The 24,535-nt window shown below is 32.4% G+C and overlaps 1 protein-coding gene across 6 annotated transcripts in view; it reads right to left on the bottom strand.

Moving 5' to 3' along the window:
* The window catches only part of Ccdc82 (coiled-coil domain containing 82), a 32,658-nt gene that overhangs the window by 1,039 nt on the left and 7,084 nt on the right, over positions 1–24,535 (bottom strand). For 4 of the 6 annotated variants that reach the window (XM_005338015.5, XM_021735082.3, XM_021735083.3 and 1 more), the window contains 4 exons: positions 15,544–15,636; positions 13,795–13,919; positions 10,697–10,867; positions 5,284–5,469 (listed from right to left, as the gene is read on the bottom strand). In XM_005338015.5, coding sequence (XP_005338072.1) covers positions 5,284–5,469; positions 10,697–10,867; positions 13,795–13,919; positions 15,544–15,636 — 575 coding nt within the window. Of the gene's footprint in view, positions 1–12; positions 4,920–5,283; positions 5,470–10,696; positions 10,868–13,794; positions 13,920–14,217; positions 14,246–15,093; positions 15,150–15,543; positions 15,637–24,535 lie in introns of those variants that run through there. The other 2 variants (XM_078046904.1, XM_078046905.1) reach the window with 2 other exon arrangements.

Consider the following 24,535-nt stretch of genomic DNA (forward strand, 5'->3'; position numbering starts at 1 on the left):
ATTTCATAGTAATTGGGAACAAATATCTTTTTATTATAGTTAGGAACTCAATTTCAAATAAAAATACCTAACTCATAGAAAGCATTGGTAAAAAATCAAACAATAGTATAATTAATTTCATAATTCACAAATTATAATTTTCCATTATAATATTTATAGTAGAAATTTAATTACTTTAATAACATTAAAAATATTTATAGGACATATATATCAAAACTAATGACTGTATAAGGTACAGAATTTTGAAAAGATACTTTCCCTGCCCCAAAGGAGACTAGAGCTTAGTAGTACTATACTATTAACAATCATAATAAGTGTCATGAAGGAGTAAAAACATATTATGAGGGTTCAGAAGTCATGGTTTGCTGAAGTGGTTGGAAAAGAATAACATTCAAGCTGTCCTTGGCACAAAGATTTTGTAGGCAAAAAGTTAGCAAATTTTTCTGCAAGAGATAACATGTTCATCCAACAGTAACTTGACAAGGAAGTATGGGCTTTGACTATACTCTAAGGAATTGAGAGAGATAAGATTGAACTAAAGAGATTAAGGTCAGATAATAAAAAGTATGAAATGCTAGGTTAAGGAGTAGAATAATAATTTGACAGGCCATGGAATGGTGCTAAAGATCTAGGAGCAGAGGACTGACCTGATCTGAGGTATATTTTAAGGAAACTGGTAAAACAGCCATTCTAGAACTATTTCACAACCAATTATGAACCTATGGTTACAAGTTAGGTCATGAGGGCCCAAATTTGAGTGATAGAAATGAAGATGGAGGATAAGGAATAGGGTGGAACAAGTTAAGAGAGGAGTCAAGGATGATTTTGAGATACCAAGGTGAGAGAGTAGGAGAAAGAGCAGGGCCATTTCACAAGTAGATGGGGGGAGCAAAAGAGATATATGAGTTCAGTTTGGGATATACAGAGTGCAAAATGCTTTCTTCAGTTGAGGAGGTTATGTAATCTTATGGTTTCTTGATATGAACTCTGAGGGTCTATCCCTATCAAGATGAGAGAAGATGTCTAAGAACCTTGTGGTGGTACAGATCTATAGAAGGGAATGTGAGGAGTCCTTCTTCCTTCTAGATAAGGCCATGAAACCTTTTTTTATAACCTCAAGATCTCTGATTACATCACCTTCTCAGGAAAGGAGGAAGAAAAGAACAAGAGGAGGAATAACTTATAAGACTACTTAGGAATTTTCTTGGCCTAGTCTCGGATAGGTTTTACTAGATATAAGTAAAGTACTTTAAGAAATGTATACTTTAAAAGTTTAGTTGCTTGATGCTTTTATCTTATTATTTATCTTCTTCTTATTATCTTTTATTATTATTATTTTTTTTCTTTTATGTTGTTTTTCTTTATTATTTATTAAATTTGTTCCTGAAAATTTAAATTTATCTTTTATCTTTTTTTTTTTTTTCAATAGTGGGACTGAACCCAGGACCTCATGCATGCTAGGCAAACACTCTACCACTAAGATATGTCCCTAGCTCTTTTTCTAAAATTTTACTTTGGGAGAAGGTCATTGCCTAGGCTGATCTCAGGCATTCTATCCTTCTGCTTCAGCCTCCTGAGTAACTGGGGTTACAGCTGTGTGCCACAGTATCTGGCTCTATCCAATATATATAAAGGAAGCAAAATCTCTCTTTGCTTTTATTACAAATAATAGCTAACATTAATTGATCACTTTCTAATTGCTAGGACCTATAATAAATGTTTAAAATGTGCTACTTATTTAATTCCAAAATCAAAATCCTAAATCATATTATTTAATTCCTGTTTTATAGAAACTTTAGATTTATAGAAATAAACTAACTTAACCTCCAAATTCTATTGCTAGTAAATGGCAGAGCAAATACTTAAATCCATGCATTTAATCATTATAGTAGTATAGTCTTTCTGAGATTTAAAGTGGGGAGGGGGGACAAGAAGGTAGCAGCTTTGATGACAAAAATGAAAAAACCTCAAAAGGGACAGTGAAACAGAGAAAAAGACAGTTGGTATTACTTTTGCCATTTTCTCCACCTAAAGATATAGCTCCCTTAGGTCTTCTTATACTGAGCATTTGGAGAGTTTAGGTCTTATTTTAATAATGAAGACTACTCTCTTATAGTACCAGATGGGCTTACTAATATAAACAGTTGGGACTGTGGGAAAGCAGTCAGAAAATAAAAGGAGCTTGGAGTCCTTTACTAAGAAGTAGCAGCCTAGATCTACAGAAAGGAATATATTTGTCAAAGCAGCTTTGAGAAACTGAAGATATAATCTAATGTAATATGTACTTTCAAGCAGTAGTCCTTGTATATACTCAATTCAAGCAGTGGTCCTTGTATATCACTCAATTTTTAAAACATTGGATGTTTAACACCATCAAAGATTCTCATTCAATAAGTTTAGATGAAGCCAGAGATTATATATTTTTTCACAAACTAGGTGATTTTGATATAGGCTGTCAAAGGCAATGTTTTGAGAAACATCATCTTAAAGGATGGGGGAAAAAAAGGAAAGTTAAAAGGTACGGGGAAAAGAGAAGAAATTAGAACGATTTAAGAAAAGGGAAGAGTTTTTAGTTATAATTTAAAGTTCTTCTTTATATAATAACTTTTATGCAATAAATTTAGAATTTATTTTTTATTTTATTGGCTCTTTTTAGTTATACATGACAGTAGAATCCATTTTGATATAATTATACAAGCATGGAATATATCTTATTCTAATTAGGACCCTAGACTAGTGGATGTACATGATGGTGAGATTCACTGTGGAATATTCATATGTGTATATAAGAAAATTATGTCAGATCCAAGTGCAAAACTGACTTAATATAACATACTTTCATCACTTCCTGGTGTTCATATATCTATTACCCCACCCCAACAATCTTATTTTCAATTCCTAGGAAACTGCATCATTATATGAACTTTCCTCTTAATAAAAAAAACATGAGTTAGGATTTTGCCTGTCACATATTATTTAAAAATGAGACATATGTATTTGCTATGTATTTTGGTTTTATTAAATGTTCCTATCACTTCTTCTTTTTTATATTTGAGTTACTTCTACATTCCTTTAGTATAAATAGACTGAAACAGATAATCCTCATTCAGTGCTATGGAGTAAAAACAAGAAGAATGAAGTCAGGTGTTTGAGAACACACCAAGATACCCTCAGGTAATGGAAGAAAAGTGCTCGGAAGAGAAGGGATAGGTAAGGGTAAAAGCAAAGTGTGGAACACAAGCTGGGAACAGAAAGATAGGAACAAATACTTTATATAAAGCAAAAGAAGGATCTGGTTTAATTGGGGGGTGAAAGCAGAAATAGCCACTGAGATAGGCATTCAAGTTGCACTGAGCCCAGACATTCTAAAGGGTCAGAGTAACTATGGCCACAAGATTGCAGCCAGTGAAAGGAAGCATCACAAAACACATGCAGTGTTGTCACGTAAAGGCTCACACAGAGAAGGATAAACAGAGTGAGGGCGATAAAATCAGAGTAAACAAATTTGATAAATTCTGAAATTTTATCACAGCACAAAAAACTGCATATCGGTTTATGTTGGCTATAAATCTCATGGTTTCTAGGAAACCTCTGGAGAAACTCTCATAGACAAATATTTTTTAAAGTGAGGGAAAAATCTCAAAAAGAAAATGAAGCTCTTTGCTATTTTAATATGAAAAATATGTATATTGTCCTAAACATGTATAATCTTGAAATGCCTTCATTGCCTAATGCTAATTGTTATTCTCTATATGCATAATGTGAAATTTGGTTATTTTCCTCCCTAAGAATATTTTTCTTATTCCAGGACCCTTCTGTTGTCCCAAACCTGGTTAAACTTTCTTGAAGGTACATAATTTGGAAATGCTTTTTGTTTTTTCAAGAAATTTAAGGTTTCCCAAATATAATATTACATAATATAAATGATAAGTACAAAGTGATTTTTTCTATCCCTAGTACACAATCCTTTTTAACTGTAGTATCACAATAGGTTTTCCAATTTCACTAGAGGGTTGGCAACCTCTAAAGGCATCAATAAAAACACTTAAGAATTTAACATCTAGGAAAATGAAGATGTGTTACTGGATAAATGATGGTTCTTCCCTTATGGAAGAGCACAAATGGAAAAGCCCAGGCAGGATGGGAGGAGATCTGAAGTAGGCAAAGTAGAAGCAAAGGAAAAGATAAAAATATGAAGAGAGTAAAATGAATGAAAGAAGACTTAAGGATCAAGGTGTCAGAGGTGAGCAAGATCACTAGGTGGTAGTATGAAGTGGGAAAATTATGGTCAAAATGGAAACCAACCATGAAATCATTCTCTAGACGAGAAGACCTCCACTGAAGATGATATGTTCTAAGAAATTTGTTTTATTGTTTTTCTTTCCCTCTGCAGAAGTTTGTTTGCCAAGATCTATTGCCACCCTTGCTCCCACCTACAAATTTCCCTATGATCTAGCCTAGGCAATGGATCTCAAGCAGGTTTTTTTTTTTTTTTTAAGAATATACCATTGATCTGAGGTGCCTGAAATCTACTGTTTGTTCTCTTTTACTTATCCATGTAACTAGACTTGTTTTAGAAGACTGCAATCATATTAGTATTCTTTTCGTGCACTATAAACAATTCTAAAAGCTCTGTGAGCAGACCAGAGCTATGAGCTGCCAGTAGATCTTTGGGGTGCACTCTTCAAAACCCCATTCTATTCCTGATATCAAATTTAGTGATCAACAGAATATGGGGAAATCAAAATCAGTGTGATGGCCTGAAACCTCCGCATTCCCCTTGATCTTCAGTTACATTGCTCACTGCTCAGTCCCATGTCCTCAAGAAGAGGATGTGGGTGGTATTAGAACTGGCAGCGAAGATCCTTTCCTCAGATTGGCACCAGGTACTTCTTCACTCTCAGGTCACAAGAACTGTTCTAAAGAATAGGAAGCAGATAAGCAAAGTTGAGTCCTATAGCTTGTCAAAGAAAATAAGGGGATACATATATATGGAATACATATATGAAAGGATAGAGATCCTTCACTAAGGGACAAACTAATTATTAATTAAAATTTATCTGATGAACTGAGTGAATTCTTGGAATATCAGGACATCTATTCAGGGTAGGGTAATGATAAGCATGAAAGGAATGTGTGAAAGAAGAGAAAATACAAAAAAATGGGGGGAAGAAAAGATTGTCTTTTAAATTTCACTGTCTTCTAATAATTTGTGGGTTTTTCCTGATCATAATTAGGCTCCAGAATCTACAGAATGAGAGGGTTCTTCTATATTCACCTTACCTCTTTAATCCAGCCATTTTCTTTTGACTGACTGAAAATTCTTTCCACTGTTTCTTTAACCTGTTCATCCTCAACTTCTTCTGTCTTTGCAAGAGAGCAACATTCCTGGTAGAGTTTGAACTTAAAATGTTTCAGTTTATGATAAATTCTGGTACGATCAGCACATATTCTGCCAACAGTAAACACCTATATCAAGAAATAAACATTACTGTATCATCTATGAAGTGATAATATAGTAGTAATTCTTGTTTTCAGATTTTCTTTAACATTAGAACCTAGAAAATGCATTCTTATTTATTTTGTTTATATAGTGATTACTTTTCTTCTTTTATTTATATAACTAGTCACTGGAGATAAGAGAAAAAAGATATGCTATTTATTAGGGAGCTTATAGTCTTGGGAGAATTATATACAAGATGTTATCAAGAGGCTAATGAGGAGGAGGGGCACTTAACCCAACCCAGAGAAGAAACAAGTTCCCAAATCAGTTATGCCCAAACTAAGTCTTGAAAACACATTTAACCCAGTCTGGGAAGGAAGAGAGAAATGGCTTGTAAGGGAGAAAGATGAACATACATGGAAGCAAGAAAGGACATGAAAGTAATATATGTACATATTAACTGAGTTAAAAATGCTTGATTTGCAATCATTTGCTAATTATAAGCAACATATAAAAGTGAAGCAAACTCTTATATCACACCAACATTTAAAACGGAAATTTTTTACTAAATACTCCCCACTCCAAAACTTTGTAAAGCAAAAATAACTTTTGCTTTATTTGTTGCTTTAATCAATGTAGTGTGTGAATAAGGTGCATTGATACTTTATTGTCTGTCAGCTGTAAGAATATAAATTTCTAAGTTTATATGGACTTCTAGGATTTATGATTAAAAATATTTTTTTTTGGAAATCAACCAACCAGAACATTTTTTCCTTCAGAATGTTTTGAATGCCTGTCGTTTGTTATACAAACCTATTGCTAAAATAGGAAGATAGCATCATTGCACTAACCAAATGAAATATATTTTAACCTACATTATTTCACTCATTGTAGAAAATATCAGAAGGGGGTCCCAAAATTCTGACATGATCATAATATTATCATGGAGTAACTTGAATAAATAAATGTCTTATTCACTTATGTATTTGTCTCTATGCTTAAACATATAATGGATTGTGCAGTATAAGTACAATAAGCTTTAATACTTATCTACAAACTTGCATTATTTCTGATAAAGAACTTACTTTTCTTCTGAAGCTATACTGCAAGGGAGAAAACACATAAGGATTTTCAACAGAGAAGCCAAGAATTTGTTACAAAAAATGAATTTGTTATATTATGATTGGCAATATCCAGATCTTTGACACATTTTCTTGTTGAGATAATATTTTGGGCACCTTATAACCTTTCCTAAAATCCCCCAAAGTTAAAGAAAAGCATGTTCAGATTTCCATTCATACTTCTGCAAAAACCTTCCTGTTTTTTTGGATCATCAGAAGTAAAACAGGTATTATCGTCTCAGCTTGCTTATTAAAGTAGCTTTTCCATTTTAGCATTATTATCAAACCAATCCTGGTGGTAAATGACATTTCAACAATTCAATTGCCAATACACCCCACTTTAAATAAAAAGGAATCACAACAGCTGCCATGGCTACTGTTAGTAGTAGCCTGTGTGTTTCTACTTCTGCCATTATAGTAGATTGTGAAAGACGTCTCCTATAGATGTTCTGGAATAAAATATGGTCAAATAATATTGAGATGTGTAGTTTCATCATACTGTATTCTATATTTTAACAAAAACAAAAAGAATTTATCTTATGGGATTTTAAAGTTAAACAAAAGGGAAGGAAAGGTGTTTAAAAATTCTTATCTCAATTCTTTAGTATTTTTTAAAAACATCTTTTCATTTTAATTCCTGCCCTCTTGACTTCTACTTACCTTTATAAAAGTCAGAAAATCCTGAATTACCTTTAGAATATTCTCATGCCATATACCCTCCAAATATGATCACATTTTCTATGGAAAAATCTCATTTTATATGAAAGAGCCCTACTTTTATAAGTTTTCATAGAATACAGTAGATGCATGTTATATGTGTAATATTCCAAGTGAACTTATCCCCTTACCTCATTCTGTGTTTAGTGTACTGTTACAGCCCACTGTGCTTCATCATAGGAATTAAAGAATCCAGTAAAACATACCTTACAGTGTAGTATTCCATTTGTATTAAGTACTGAAACAGGTAAATCTAATCTGTGCTTAGAATAGTTTCCTTATTTAAATGTCCAGAAATATATTCACAAACTATTTTGGTTATCTCAGTATATTTTTTTATAATAGAAAACTATTTAATTAAGAAAGATAGGATAAAATATTTGCCAGAGACAGAAAAATAAGTGCTGAGTGTTCACAAAGCAGATAAGCAATATGATATATAAGTGATTTCTTTCTTTTTTTTAAACACAATACCTTTATTTTATTTATTTTTATGTGTTGCCGGGTATTGAACCCCGTGCCTCACACATGCTAGGCAAGCACTCTACCACTGAGCCACAAACCCAGCCCAATTTCTAATCCACTATACAGGGTTCACAGTTCTGTGAACTGATAAATAATTGAGTCACTTCAGTTATCAATGTGAACTGACTGATCATATATATCCAGAGATTGGAAACAGAACTAAAAATTGTTAACAAATTTTTCCAGAAGCAGACGATACTAAATTACAAAACACAGAAGGCATCTGAGTTGTAATTTATTAGCTATGTTATGTGGGTATGTATATTTACATAGGCTAACACCCTAGGGCAAGGAAAAGAATGAAACTTTCATTAAGCAGACTTGGTAGGTTTTGAGGATATTTTTCTAGGTTCTCATTTATATACAGAGGAGCTTAGCTCTCTGTGGAAGTTAAAGTATGTAGGACAAAGGGGGAAAAAAAAGGATTCTCAAGGAAAGAAAAAAGAAGTTTGTTTTATGTTTCTAGGTTTCCAGAAACAGTGTGATAGAACAGTGAAGGGATTCTATTTTCTCTTGGTCTGCTTATTTTGCCTGGACACATTACCACTGCTACTTTTCTCAAAATCACTACTTCTTCCCTTCAGATATTAAACATCTTAAGAATTCCAGACAGACTGGACAAAGTGAAAACTGATTCAATATATAGTTCTCTGAGTGCTTTTCAAGTTGAACATCTCTTTCCTTTCTTCTCATTTATGCCCTCAGATTTCACCACAATCTTGTGGTCCAGGTCTCTCATTTCAGTACCCTACCCTACACTGCTGTAACTAAGTTACTCCCATTAATTCTACCTTTAATCAAAGCATCCTTTCTTTCAAAGAAGCTAATCTCTGTTGAGGGGAAAAGTTTTATCATTAAATATATTCACTGTTAAGTGAATTCTTTTAAAGTATTATTTGTACCTTTAAAAAGAACTCTAGTTAATCCTAGAGTTTTGACTTTATATATCTATAAGCAGAACCACAAAATGGAGAATTAGTTTTCAAAATCACCTGAGGATGGACGTGGGGGTGGGCACAGTTATGCCCTAGATTATAAATACGTTGATTTCTCTTTTTCTTTCTTTACATAAATGCATTGATACCACAGTTCAATAGGATATAAAAAATTTTAGTGAGTCTTCCTTTTGAAGAAACATTTAATGAAGCAACAATTTAATACTAAAAAATTTCAATACCAGTCATTTAACATACACAATAACTAGGTTAATGTTTGCATGTAGTTATTTATATATACATACATTCTTACATAATGCAAGCACAGCATATACACTGCTTATTATTTCACTTTCATTTAGCTATAGTATATAACCTTCAAAATATTATTTTAATAGTTATATTCTATCATGCAATGCTGATGTATCACAGACTATTAATCACAACACTTCCTTAATATTTTATTTGAATTATTTCTAATTTTTGTATATCAATGCTTATAAATAATACTTCAATTAATTTCATGATCATATCAACTTGTGTTTATATTGACCTGCTCTGCATAGAACAAATTTTAGGCACTACTATATATAGCTTTCAACTCTAGTTATATGTAGCCATCCAATATTTAAAAATATATATCAAACCCTTTCTTCCTCTAGGAATCTTACTTTCCTTGAACTTACTAGTTCTGATATAACCTTGACAATGTTGCATTTTATCATTTGATTTAAAAATACTTTGCTATTTTAAGACATATCAACTGGCATCTTCAGGTAGTTTTATTTCCATACCTTAAAATAGAATAAAAATTCTATTTAACTTTAATATTTTTCATGATATGACTTTTATTTCATGAGACATTTTATTCTTCAGACATTTCAATCAACCATTTTATATACAATCTTATTCCTTTACAGGAATGTCAGAGCTCTGGAATTAATTTTCCAACTTCACTTTAGTATTAGTTATAGATAGCAAGGACTATGAATGCACAGTAATATCTTTGATTTATGCACCAGAAAATGGTCCTTTAAGTATTAAACCACTTTTTCTCAGATTCTAGATGTCTTGTCTCATAAAGAGTTATAAACCAGTTTTAAACAATGGGGATATATGTATAATTATACTGAGAAAAGAAACATTTTTATAGTAACTTGACAAACAAATTAAAATTTTCCAAATGATTCTTGCATCCAGAGGGATCTGGTCAATTATTGCATAATAGTACTGAGGAATCATACTACTCAATTTAGTAGAATAATTCAAATAACTAGTATTTCCACCTTAATAACTTGGAGAATTCAGAGACAACTTTAGGTTTCTATTTCTCCACACACAGACACATGCTCCAAGAATATGCACAATCAGTAGTATTTATAAATGGAGTATTCTTATAAAGTAAAATTAAACAAATAAAGAGAAATAGTCAGCATTTGTTCACATTGTATTCTATGTTCTTGTGTGTCAAACACTTATTCTTCATAGCATCAACTTAAGCATGTGGTAACTGCTCTGAATCCTGAAATGCTTCTGTTATAGTCTAAGTTTAATTATCTTATGATAGGATGAATAGGCACCTTCAATTAGTAACTTGTGGACTACCAATTTGGTGAATTAACTACCATAAAAGTTTTCACATCAGTCAAATTCTGCTTTGGAGTCAAAGACAACTTGTACTTGCTCTTCCCAGTAATCTTCCTTATCATCCTTATCCTGTTTTCTCCTCCTCTCACCATTTGGGTGATGTACATACTTAGAAAAGATGCACTGATTTTATTATCTCACAGAATTTGGAAAGAATATGCTATATAACACATATTTTCACATTAAAAAAACCTGCACTCTTTTTCCTTCTAGTATTTTCTCTATGTGAAAATTACTTAGGGTTATTTGTGAAAACTTATGAACTGAAAATTTCTAAACATTGAAAACCAAAGTAAGATAAAAAATACCTGTTTATCATGTGACATAAAATCATCTGTTTCCATAGTCCTGGTATTATACAACTTTCCTGATAAATGCACTGAATATTTGCAGTGGCGATGCAATCCACAAGCCTGACAGGAACAGTTTTCAGGATTCTTCCAATGGATACTCACATTAGAATAATTTTCTACCCGCTCCTGAAAACAATTTAAAAATATAAGGGCGCTTAAAAAAATAAGAATTAACCCAATTAAATATATCTTAGGAATCAAAATATAAGAGCAAAGTCTATTGATATTTCTTAATACTGAGCACAGAGTTGGTATTAATTTTAAATGAAAGAATAATTTTTTTTTTCAGTATTGGGATCAAACTCAGGGATACCTGCATATGAGGCATGGGCTCTACTACTGAGCTATATTCCAGTCGCTTAAACATGAATTTTTAGTCCCGGCTCTTAAAAATAGTCAAGACTAGGAAAAAAATGTTTCATATCTCTTTTATAAGAGTTACTACTTAGTGTATGAAGTATTGTTCTCAATGGATTTTAATTTACTTCTTTTCTACTTTTTATTTCTAATTAACATCAATAAGGTATTAAAAATAAGAAAAATGAGCATCATAAAATCAGGATAAGAACAAGATGAGTTAATTTAAGCTACATAAAAATTGAGAAAAAAAATCATCCATTCTCCATTATATGAGTTATATCATATTTCCACAAAATATTCAAGAAATGATTTAATCCTCTCTGGTTACTTGCTATAGTCTTATGAAAATAATCACATAGGAACTAAGGTTTTTACTTATCCAATACTGATAAGAACAGTCTAATAGTTGGAATTATTTAATGAGTAAAAGACTGAGAAAACACTTAGTGTGCAACAATAAGCTTCCTTAAGCTGTGAAGTTATTTAAACCTGAGTAATTATGCTTATAACCTAGGTTTGTGTTAGACACTACTGTTCTAATTAGTAGTGTATATTAGGTTTTACTACAAAATTTGAAATGCACTCATGAGCATATTTACATGGTTACTAATATACATATGCATCTTCTACCAGTCAATGGTAATTAAGTTTCTAATACACTTAAAACATTGTTTTTGTTTAACTTTCATATTTATCATACTTCACAACACTTTCTGACCTGTCACTTACAGGCTGAAATTCAGCCTGAATACCTGACTAACCACCTTTCCTTCCTGTGTTTGTGGTACTCATGGAAGCACACACATGCTGAGATGAAACATGAGTTGAAAGCTCTGTCATTTTGATTTTCTGAGTGACTGCAATGAGCAGAGAACTCTTGATGACTCACACTGGACATATAAGTGACAAACTTTGTTGGGCTAAAGTATTGTGATTTTATTATTTGTTTGTTTGTTATTTCTTATCTTTTACAGTATAACTCAGCTCATTTTATGATCTTCCTGAATTATCTGTCTATAATATTTTTGTACATCTGACAGTTACTTTAGCATGGGGTGGTATAAATTCACTATAATCTATCATAGTATAGTAAAGCATAATGTAGCATAAAAGTATGGGTTTTAAGAGTCTGACTATTAAGTTTAAATGTTGGCCTGTATAAAGTAATAGTTGTACAATCTTAGGTTACTTAATTTTTCTGAGTTACAGTTTCTTTATTTGTAAAGTTTAGGAGAAAAACAGTGACTTCCTTATGTGGTTCTTTGAAGATTAAATAAGTTTACTTTCCATGTAAATTACTTGGTAAAAGATAAATGTTCTAGAAATATATACTATTTTCTTTCTATTAAAGTAATTTTATGCATATTATAAAAGCTCTGCTATACATTTATCTTCAAAGTAAGTGAATATTTCCCTTCAGAGTAGATAAACATTTTCCATATCTGAGGATAAAACAGGCTCAGAGAGGTTAAAACTTTACCCCAAATCAAAAAGATATATATATGCTGACCCTAAACTCAAGCCATCCTCTAACTTGAAGTCTCCTAATCCTGTAATCCCATAGCCATCTCTGAAACTTAAGCATCGATGGCAAATTTATCATCATGTAATTCAAGAATGAACAGGCCTTGAATGGAACCACATCTTCTGATAAATGAGGTAGCTAGCTAATGATAAAGTAATAGAGGTATCTTAAGGGGCTTGAACTTCCATTTTCTACCATTTTCCTTCTTGATCATAGAATATTAGAAGTAGAAATATAAAGACCCTGAAAAATCATATAGTATATCTTCTACTATTAGAGATTATAAGCAAGAAATCTAGAAAATAACATGGAATCCAGGAAATCTTATAAATTAAAAAGGTGAATCCCCCAAATTGGTAGAATAACAAAATTTAAGATAAAGAAGTATGCCAAACACCACGTAGGACAATGTTTTTCAAATTGTTTCATGAAAATCAAACATCCAGGTATTTCATACAAAGGAACCTTATAGTAAAACACAAATGTGGAAGCATTGCATTCTAAACTCCCTACTGAAGATATACAGTACAAATTCAAATATTAGTGCTCCTATAAAGTCCTCCAGTAAAGAAACAAGATTTTTTGGGGGGGTGGGGGTTGGGTGGAGAGGCGGCTCGGTAACCAGCAATCAAATTCAGGGCACTCGACCACTGAGCCACATCCCCAACCCTATTTTGTATTTTATTTAGAGACAGGGTCTCACTGAGTTGCTTAGTACTTCACTTTTGCTGAGGCTGGCTTTGAACTTGAGATCTTCCTGCCTCAGCCTTCTGTGCTGCTGGGATTACAGGCATGCACCATCATATCTGGCTGAAACCAGTGTAAATTAAACCACTGTTTCTCAAAGTTCTCTGTCTATAGAACTATCTCTTCTGAAATAACAATTAACATTGTGTGAGACAATCTCCTGGTTTTAAAAGATAGGCTAAGCCCTGAGATGTTCCAAAGTTGTTTATCATTTAAAACCATCTAATTATTGAACAGATTAGATAGTGTGGATGATTAAAACAATAACAGCTATTAGAAAAGAATTACCCAAAAAAGACAAATGCCTATACTTTAGAAGACTATTCCATCTGACTGGATATTGAAATCTTGAGAGGTCTATATACCCCACTGACTTGAGAGGTCCCATCCCCACCCAACCAAAATTAAAAACAAATTATACCTTATATTGCTCTTTCCAACGACTTCTAGAAGCTAAACTCTCTAGACGGGGCTGAACAAAGCGATTATCCAAATAATGAAGAGATGTCAACATATCTTGTGCATATGATTTTTGCCTGGTGCCATCTGTTTAGGGGGTAAACAACAACAATAAAACAATCACTTTTTCTACATACAATATTGAAGCAATTGTACATTTAAGGATCTCTTTCCATAGCTTTAGAAAGATGGATGGTTGGCTGATTAGTTGGTTGGAAATACTTTGAATTATAAAAAAAAAATGTAATGGGGTAAAAAGAAATCTAAGCATAAGGGCAAGAAAACAGGGTAAAAGGCTCTATTTTTCTCCTTGTAAACATCAAACTTTTACATTATTTTCTAATTAAAAAAGAGCCAGGGGCTACGGTTGTGATAGAGTGCTTGCCTTGCAGGTGTGAGGTCCTGGCTTCCATCTTTAGCACCACATAAAAATAAATAAAAAAATAAAATGTATAAAAAAATAAAAATACACTCTTAAAAAAAGAGCCAGATGAAAATGCCTACCAAATTACTTCTTTTATTCTTATTTTTACAAAACTAACATGGATCAACCACTGAACTCGAGGAAAAAAAAAAAGTTCTGACTAGGCTTTCAAGGCCCTCTGCCATTGCTGCCTTTCCACTGATCCAGTGGTAACTCCTGTGCCAACAAATCAGAACTGATTTATGATTAGTCCTTTCCCTCATTTCCTTTTAGTTGATACACTCATTTATGTCTTCCTGATTTGGTTCATAAAATATTTTCTATTTATATAGAGAGGAACTGATGTTTTCTTAACGAATCTAGCTAATACATTTATCATGTTTCTTTAAGTCAATATAAATTCAAACCATACCTTACAAACATGGCTTACAGAGTCCACCTATGCCATATCTACTCTTCTGAACTCATCTCCCTTTCCCCCCAACTCATTCTACTCTAGTTACACAGTCCTTCTAGTTGTTGTGGAAACATTTTTCCCCCCTAGGGGTATTAGCAGTTATACTCTCAAACAATGTCTGGTCCATAGTAGGCATTCAATAAATATTTATTCCATAAATTATTACTAAAATCTTATTTTGGCACATAGGTAGGTTTTCAACACAACATACTTTTAGTCTATTAAATAAAGAATTCTGTGCTGAGTGCAAAATATGAGTCTACATATAGTTCCTCTCATACTCTGGTAGGGGAAAAAAGAAAAATATATTTAAATAGAATACAAAAAAGTTGCAAATACATGATGAGTTCTACCATAAGAGATAAGAGAGTGAAAAGTACCACTTTTGTGGGTCACAGATAACCTTCATAGTAGAATGCTTTTACACTCAGAAAATCTGAAATAAAAAGTAACAGCAACAGCATGGACAAAGGCACAAAAGTATAAAGCAACATATAACTGTCAGTGAAATTCAAAGAACTTAAGCTAGGAGAGCACATGGGTGTTTAGGCACCTTTCTGTTTTATGAGTATATGTCATATCCTTAAATTCACTGTAAACTCTTTCAGGGCAAAGACCTGTCACAAACTTATCTACTAAATATCTCAAATAACAAACAATAACAAGCTTTTAAAATTAATGTATTTTTGGTATAATTCATTCTAGAAGGAACAATTTTTATGCCTTAAAATGTTTGTCCTTAGTTTTGTTTAATCAAGTTTTAAAAGTGATAGTGTTTAAAAAAATGGGAAAATTAAAAATAAAGTTGTTCCATTTATCTATAAACTTACCATACAATGATCCCAGAAAAGATTCATCTAAAGCATTGATCAGAAGGGCCTTCACAACTCTTTCAAAGTGAGTATAATGGTCACTAAAAGAATCTGAAATTAATTTAAGATAAATATTAGAATCTAGTAAATAAAATAATTCCTTGAATATAATAGGTTCCTTCTCTAATGCTAAGAAATCAATACTATTTATATCAGAAACAGTGTAATCATCTTAGCTGCCTTACCGACTTGTGTAGTCACTAGGCCTCCATTTTCCAAATTACTGGCCTCTAATTCAAAGTTTATAGATGTAATTTCAAAATTTCCCAAATGTATAAAGGGAAAGTTTTTCTGAGAGTTTTAGGGGATATATTATGAAAAAAGTAAAAATCATACCCTGGATACTTAAGGTTTTTTTTTGTTAGTTGGACAGAATGCATTTATTTATTTATTTTATGTTTATTTTTATGTGGTGCTGAGGATCGAACCCAGTGCCTCATGAATGCAATGTAGGTACTCTACCACTGAGCTACAGCCCCAGCCCCTTAAGTTTAATTATTAATTGGACAACTGGTATGAGAAAGGAGAAGACAAAGTCTCCAAAAATAGATTGTTTAATACACTGTAGTCTGTAAAACATGTTACGTTTAATATCATTCAGGAAACTGATACCCTACCCAGAACCACAATGGCTATAAAACTCCATTTCCCTTACTACTGTCTCAGATTTGGGATTTTTCACATAAATTTATAAAATTGTGTCTTTTCTTTCTCATGCCAGCTATATAAGCATGTTTTATCACTAACCAAGTTTCATACATGAAATCATGTGTTGTAACAGGCCAGACAGTGATTCTATTCTTATTATTTTGGGATTTAGGGATTACTATGGGGGTGTGGTAATGCTCTACATTAAATGTAACCTGTTTTTTGATCCCGAATGTTCATTACAGAACATTTTCACTGCTTTGGGCACCTGTGAAGACATATTAAGGGCAGTCTGAGTATTTCTGGAAATGTGAAAGATGTTTATAAGAGATTAAATTACAATAAGACCTATTGTTGGCAACCATGAATTTTGACTTTCCTTCCGGCTGAAATGAAAAAAAGATGGAATTCAACATGGAAAAAAACTTTATACTTATATTTTGGTTTCTAAAAGTGCTGTATAACTTTTTCAGGCTTTAGGGAAAATTTTAGAGTGCATTTTTCCTAAGGAGACACCTATAGGAAGTACAAAAGTGACTAAATAAAATAGTAATAAAAGTAAATAGCAATAGCAGGTAATTTTCACAGAAACCCTTAGACTTTAGAGTAAACTATCATTACTGACAATCATAACAGAAGTAATCACGGTCATTACTGACTATAGTATTTTCTTAATGATCAGTAGAGCATAATTGGGAAATAAAATATAGTAGTACTTCAAAAGGATTCAACTTTTACTAGATTTTCATCAGACTCTGAATATAGAATAGAGTTGGTATGCAATTTTATTTGCATTAAAATTTATCACTGAATGCCTTCCTTTCCAGCTATTCAGAAGGCTGAGGCAGGACGATTGCAAAATTGAGGCCAGCTTGAACAACTTACCCAGACCCTGTTTCAAGATAAAATTTTTAAAAAGTCACCTAAACTCTATTTTACACTTCCAAAATATATTAAGGAAAATAAAATTCAATCCCTCTGCACCTAAGCTTAACTATCAAACAGCAACAGAATTTTTTACCCCACTGAATTTATCAGTGTTGAATGTGCTAATGCTCTGAACTGCCACTTTTTTTCAAAGACCTTAATCACCTTGAGAGGGTTTTTTCCCTAACCATCACCTTTCCTATCAATGGCAATCAGAATCACCTTCAAAAAGGCCAGGAAGAAGGCCATGACTTCACTGTTTTGAGTGGATGCAGGGTGTTGGTAGGATGATTTTTCTGGCATCTTAAATTGAAAAAATAATAACATTATAGAGCAAGTACATGCCAGACATCATTCTAAGCACTTACATGCATTTTCTTATTTCTCACAATAAGCCTCTGAGGAAACTTGAAATACAGAGAGGATGAAAAATTTTTCAAGATCACATAGCTGGTAAGTATTAGAACAAGGGCTGGAATCTAGGGTGTCTGCCTCCAGATTTCAGGTAGATATTGTTATTCATGGTAGACTGATTTGATATTTCAGAATACAGAAGTTAAGTTTGGATAGAAAGTTGAAGAAAATAACATTCAAATTTCTTTTCTTAAAATTAAGAAAAAACAATGTGTAATAAATAACATCAAAATTTACATAATTAGAGGCAGAACAATATTCTAGGAATATTGTTAAAAACTTTCCCCCATGATAATTTTATTGTTTTTGTTTATTTTGTGGTGCTGGGAATTGAATCCAGGGCTTCCTTCATGTTAAGCTCACATTCTACCACTAAGCCACAGACCCCTCTGCACCCCATAATTTTAAAAACTGAAAAAAATAAGTAGAAAATTAATAATATTTGTGTTTATGCATAATTTGATTTTTCTAAAGTAGTTAATCAGTTTCATCATTTCACATTTATAGTCTAAATATTCTGGTGGTTTCCATGTGTAATTTGTTATACATTAATTTCACACACAGGATAGGACTTTGTTTCAGCACCATGTGCCCTTCCTACTGCTCTGGCTATCATTCTCAGGCCAGTAATACACTGTTTTACTTATTGCAATTTTATGATAATTTTTTATATCTGGTAAGGAAAATTCTTTAAATTTACTGTTTTCAAAATTTATTTATTCTCATGGGTTTGTTATTCCAAGTGAATTTCAAGATTGTTTTGCAAAGCTGAACCAAAAATTAATTTCAGAATAACTTCTTGTGTTATCTATAGCACCTTTCAGAGCCATGCTTATTTTCCCACTTATACATGTTTTCTTTTCTATTTCATAGTAGGGTTTGTTTTTGTACCTATAAAGCCAAGCTTTTAAGATTAGACTCAGAAAATTTATTTTGGTTGTCACAGTACATGGAATTTCTCCTGATCATGTCTTCTGAATATTTATTGCTATATATAAGAAAACCATTGAGTTTTACACATTTATTAGGAATCTGGTTATTCTTCTGAAATCTTTTACTCATTTCAAAGTGGTCAGATTTTCTTGGATATTTGTGGGAGATGAGCTTCCTCTGATACTATAGAGCTGCAGATGATACTATTAAGGGATTCTTGGGCATTGTCTTTGCCATCTCTCTCAACCCTATTCTTCTTACTACTATTTTAAGAACCAAAAGAAAGTTTATAAATATTCCCTTAGATAGAAGCATAGTGATTGTTGATGTACTTTCTTCCGGAATGGAGGTATAAGCCTAGTATAAGAAGCAGAGGCAGAGGACTGGTGATGTGGCTTAAGCGGTAGCGTGCTCACCTGGCATGCATTGGGCACTGGGTTCGATCCTTCAGCACCACATTAAAAAACAATTAAAATAAAAGATGTTGTGTCCACCAAAAACTAAAAAATAAATATTAAAAAACTCTCTAAAAAAAAAAAGGCAGAAAAAGAAATCGACTTCTTTTTCTACTCTAAAAAAAATTCCCCTAGCCTGTATGTAGGGAAAAGGAATCTGAAGAAAACTATAGAAAGGTATATGACATTACTCCTGCTCTCAAACTATTCATATTCCTTCTCTTAACTTCTGTAGCCTTGGTTAAGTAAGTTAAAAACTTTGAGTTTGTATAAACACATTAAACTTACTACATTCAAATAATATCTTTTCAATACAGATGCTCCTTGATTTATGATGGGGTTACATCCTAATAAACTCATTTTTAAGTTAAAAATGTTAGGTTGAAATTCACTTAACAATCCTAACTTGGGCTGGAGGTATAACTGAGGTCCTGGGTTCAATCCCCAGCCCCACGAAAAGACAAAAACAAAAACAAAAACAACAACAAAAAACAAGAATACACTTAACTTGCCTATCATAGTACCCTATATTATTTACCCTGGTCAGCATCTCAAGAGTGTTTCATATTGCATATCAGTAGTCTGGAAAAAGATGAAAATTAAAAGGTTTATGCTGAATGCATATGGCTTTTACACTACCGTAAAGTCAAAAATTCTTAGGCAAAACCATTTAAGTTGGGAACCATATGTTTTGCTTTAATGTCTTAATAAATTGTTCAAAACTCTTCAAGTTAAGAAATACTTTTATCTTCCTCATTTTAACTACTGACTCATTATACTATGATGTTAACTCTTGATTTAAAACACTGTCATGTAAAGGACATGTTCTCCTATTACTAATTTTTAAATACTTGCTTTTTTATGAAAAAGCATGTATGGGAATGAATATTATTAAATGCCTTTCTATAATCCAACAAATTATGATTTTTCCTCTTTTAATATTTTAACATATTCATATGATTCCTAAAATTATTTTTATAGTTCTGAAAAGAATGGCTAGAGGTGTTTTCTTTATTCTTGTAATTGGAAAAAATAGTTCTTTCATAAATCAATATGCAAAGTATTTTCATCAATTTATCAGGAATGTGAGCCTCTTTAATTTGAAAAAAACACCTATTATGTGTTATGAAAGTAACTCCAGAATATTTTATCTTTGAATTCGTATCTTAAGTTTTCTTATCTAAAAATATGGAATAATGTTTAGTACATTCAAATCTTCCTTTATGCTGGGCTTAGTGGCGCATGCCTTCAATCTCAGCTCTTTGGGAGGCAGAGGAATAAGGATTGCAAGTTCAAAGCCAAACTTAGCAATTTAGTGAGGCCGTAGGTAATTTAAGAGAGACTGTCTCAAAATAAAATAGAAAGAGTTGGGGATGTGACTCAGTGGTTAAGTAGTACTCCTGTGTTCATAATCCCTGGTTACCCTCAGCCCCTGTCCCTGCCAAATCTTTCTTTACATATCTCACTAGAGTTATAAAATTTTCTTACTTGAGGCTTTTATCTGTGCATTACACTCTCCCCCTAGGAATTTAATCTTCTTCATAACTTTTTCTTCTCTACATTAGAATACCTCAGATTTATCCTATGTATCATTGATATGATTTTCAGTACTGTTAATTCTGTTCTTTACTGCTTCCAATATAGATTTTATTTCTGACTTTACACTTTGAATTTTCTGGGAATTCTTTGTCTTAGCCAGTTCCCTTTTACTTAAAATCAGGCTTTTCTTATGACTTTCTACTGCTTTACATTAGATTGCAAAGCAAATACTTTAGTTTTCTTCTGTTTCCTTTAATAAAATATTTTTCATGGTAATTTTTTCCAAGTTTACCTTAACTGCCCCAACATGATTTCATTGGTATCTTTTGCTTATTATAGAACAAGGCAGGGGATCTAAGATTTAATATTTAACATAAGTGGTTGTGATACTTGTGATTCTTGGGCCCATTCTTTATTGTGTTGATAGAATGGTTCTCTTTAATTGCTAGATGGGGATGAAGTTGATGTTCATTTAGTCTAATTTCCAATATTCTAGCAAGGCACTAGTAAACCAAAATGTAATCTTCTCATCTTTATGAGGTTCTGTTGATCTAAATATATGGTAGGATATAGATTTTATATATACAGATCAGAATTCTTTTCCTATTTTCCGCTCTGTGTATAATATTTTCAGTGTGTGAATATACAGATCTGATATGCAATGGACAACTGCCCCTCTCCTTTCCACCTTATCTTTTCTGGGAGTTGCAGTCTCAGAATAAACTAATAGGGATTGATGAGAAGGGAAGAAGACTATAACTGTCTCTAACTTCAACCATGTAGCAAGGAGGAAATCACACTATTTTGAGGTAATAGTTTTCTCAGAGCCAAATGGGAGGTAGTGAGAAAATGACAAAATATCTTCCTATAGGTTGACTGCTGACTGCAAAAGGCAAAACTGAACTAACCACTGATAGTGATCCTCAAATTGCATACTCAATGTGGAGTTAGGAAATGCTTCGTTCAAATTCTTATTGTATGTTAAATATGAATGGTTGGTTGTATAAAAAAGTTGTATAAAAGTTGGCAGAATTAAACTGGGAATATTAGCTTAATTACAATTTCCCCCTGGCCACAAAGTGGTGTTCATTATTCACTACATTGGTTATTGTTTTAATGAGAAAATAAATTTTTGATTTTATGAGAATTTATAGTAACTATCAGAACATAACCCCTTAGCAAATTGAAAATTGCTTATATTAAATTTTATTATCTTCACATATGGCTTAAAACTAATAAGTACAAAAAACATTAAAACAGAAGGTATCATTCTAGGTGGGGCATGATGGTGCATGCCTATAATCCTAGCAGCTTAGGATAACTGAGGCAAGTGGATCACAAGTTCAAAACAGCCTCAGCAACTTAGCAAGGTCCTAAGCAACTTAGTGAGACTCAGCTTCCAAAAAAGAAAAAAATTATCACCCTAAAATATGGGGCTTTTTTGGTCTGATTTTGAAAAAATATGGTCATGTTCAATATTTACCTGAGTCTTGAATTATAAAACTCAACAGTCTTCAATCACTTAATCACTCAACTTATCTTAATCACTCAACTAATAATGAGTTTCTATGTGTCATCAAGTCCCAAAGGTACTGGGAATATGAAGACAGAGGATGTTGGTTAACCAATCAATTTTATTTATTTATTTTTTGGAAGTGGGGACACTCACTTGCTTTATTTGATTGGGCTTTATGATTTTACACATCAAAAACTTTTTTTGATTACAGTTCTGATCAATGTATAAAATTATGTAACCACCACAACAGCTGTTCCTCCAGACACTAAACTCCTTCACAATACATCTCAATCATTCAGTTTCATACACATTGAATCTGAGACCTCTGAAAGATACCATGATTTAAAAAAAGGACAATAAAATGATAAAAATTTGTGACTTATGTTTAGAAATCTTTCATGGCAATAAAAGTTTTGGAATTTTTTCCTACATATTGGAGTAATGGGGAGTCTTTCCCAGCACAAGCAAAACAAAGGTAGTTGAGGATGGAATACCTGAAAACATCAAAATTTACATGGCAAATGGAAAAGAAAATAATATTACAAGGGAAGCCAGGAGAGAGTGGTACCACAGAAAGTAAAATAGAAGAGCAACCTGAAAGTGAGAGTGGCCAATGGTAGCAATCAGCACAGCAATATTAGGTTAATAAAATAACTGAAGAGCATTTGGGTAAAGAAAAGGTTAACAATAACTTCAGTAAGAGTAATTTTACTATACTGCAGGAGTCTGAGTATAGTACTTTGATTTTTACTGGGAAACATGTAACAGAATAGTAACAGAGTATTGAATGAGTAGTGGAATATACTAACTCAAGAGGGGAAAGGCATGAATATGGTTACAAGTGAGGTCAATCCGCTTATAAAGATAAAATCATTGAATATAAGGAGAAGTGAGTATATGATAGAAGTAAAAGTTTTAATTAAGAACCCACAAAATAAAATATATTGCATAAAAAGTCAGATATATTTTCCCCCAAAGCAGAGATACTTAGTACTAAAAGTGAGCCCAGAACTCTTTGATTCAAAATGAAGTGAAAACTTATGTTTAGAGAAAAATCTGCACACAAATATTTATAGCAGCTTTATTCATAATTGCCCAAACATGGAAGCAACCAAGATATCTTTCAGTGGGTGAATGGCTAAACTGTTGTAAATCCACACATGGAATATTATTCAGATATAAAAAAATAAGCTAACATGCCATGATTAGACATGGAGGAACTTAAAATGCATCCTGTTAAATGAAAGAAACCAATATGGAAAGTTATAGGCTACATGATTCCAACTGTGTGACATTTTAGCAAAGGCAAAACTGAAGACCTCCTCCCCCCCCAAAAAAGAAAACCTCAGTGGTTTCTAAGAGTTCAGGGGAAGAAGGGAGGGATAAATATAGGATATTGTTAGGATAATGAAACTGTTCTGTAAGATACTGTAATGGTGGATACATATCATACATTTGTCAAAACTCAAAGAAAGTACAACACAAAGTCCTAATGTGATCTGTGAGTTACACTCAATGATAATATATCATTGCTGGCTCATCAACTATTACAAAGGTGTCAAAGTAATCCAAGAGGTTAATAATAGGTGACACTGCATGTGAGGGAGTATAGGTCAACTCTTTGTACTCTCCACTTAATATTTCTTTAAATTACAACCTACCATTAAGATGAAAACAAGTAAAGAAGGAAGTCATTAAAACAAAAATCAGAAATGTAGGATAGGTAAGGAAGTTATAGTTCCTACATGTTGGACTTTTATTTCCATTAATTAGCAGGAAAAGATATGCTCAGGTATTTTTCAGCAAATATTTTATCACCTTCTAGATATATAATCCAGAACAATGGGGCACTTCACAATTAAGTATATATCTTTTTAGTACTCTATTAAATAAAATGGGGAGTACACACAAAACACTCATATCATATACCAAACTATGATGCTTGTTTCAAGGGAAAACATTGTGCAACTCTTTGAGATGGGGCAAGGCATAATTTATCTTGAAACACCATTTTTAACTGAAAGAATGCTTGACAAAATATGATTATTCAAACTTGGGTATCTACCAGACATTTTTTCAAACAAAAAACAATGAGCTTGTCACTTCAAGAATAACTCACAGGGTTTGTTTTCAATGATAAAAATCAAGTTTTTAGGTAGAAGTCAGAATTTTGAGAAACTTGTCTGAGCTAGTTTGAACTTGACAGCTTTACAATACCATAGCACTATTCTGATGAGATTGATAGTGATATCGGTGAAGGTGAATTTTAAAAAATTATATAATAAAATGGGCTAGCATCTGAAGGATCTGCAGTACCCAGTGAACTAGTATCTTCTAAATGACTAATATACTATATTGCAAAATTATGCTTGGGTAACAGAGTTATTCAAATTGCAAGATAGACGAATTAAATGATTATTAAAATACTCATCCCCTTTTCAGCTACCCATGTGAAGTAAAATTTCATGTGATTCAACCAAAACAACATATTACAACAGACTGAATTAAAATTAGAGGT

This window comes from Ictidomys tridecemlineatus, chromosome 4 (assembly GCF_052094955.1).
Source record: "Ictidomys tridecemlineatus isolate mIctTri1 chromosome 4, mIctTri1.hap1, whole genome shotgun sequence".
NCBI classification, from domain to species: Eukaryota; Metazoa; Chordata; class Mammalia; order Rodentia; family Sciuridae; genus Ictidomys; species Ictidomys tridecemlineatus.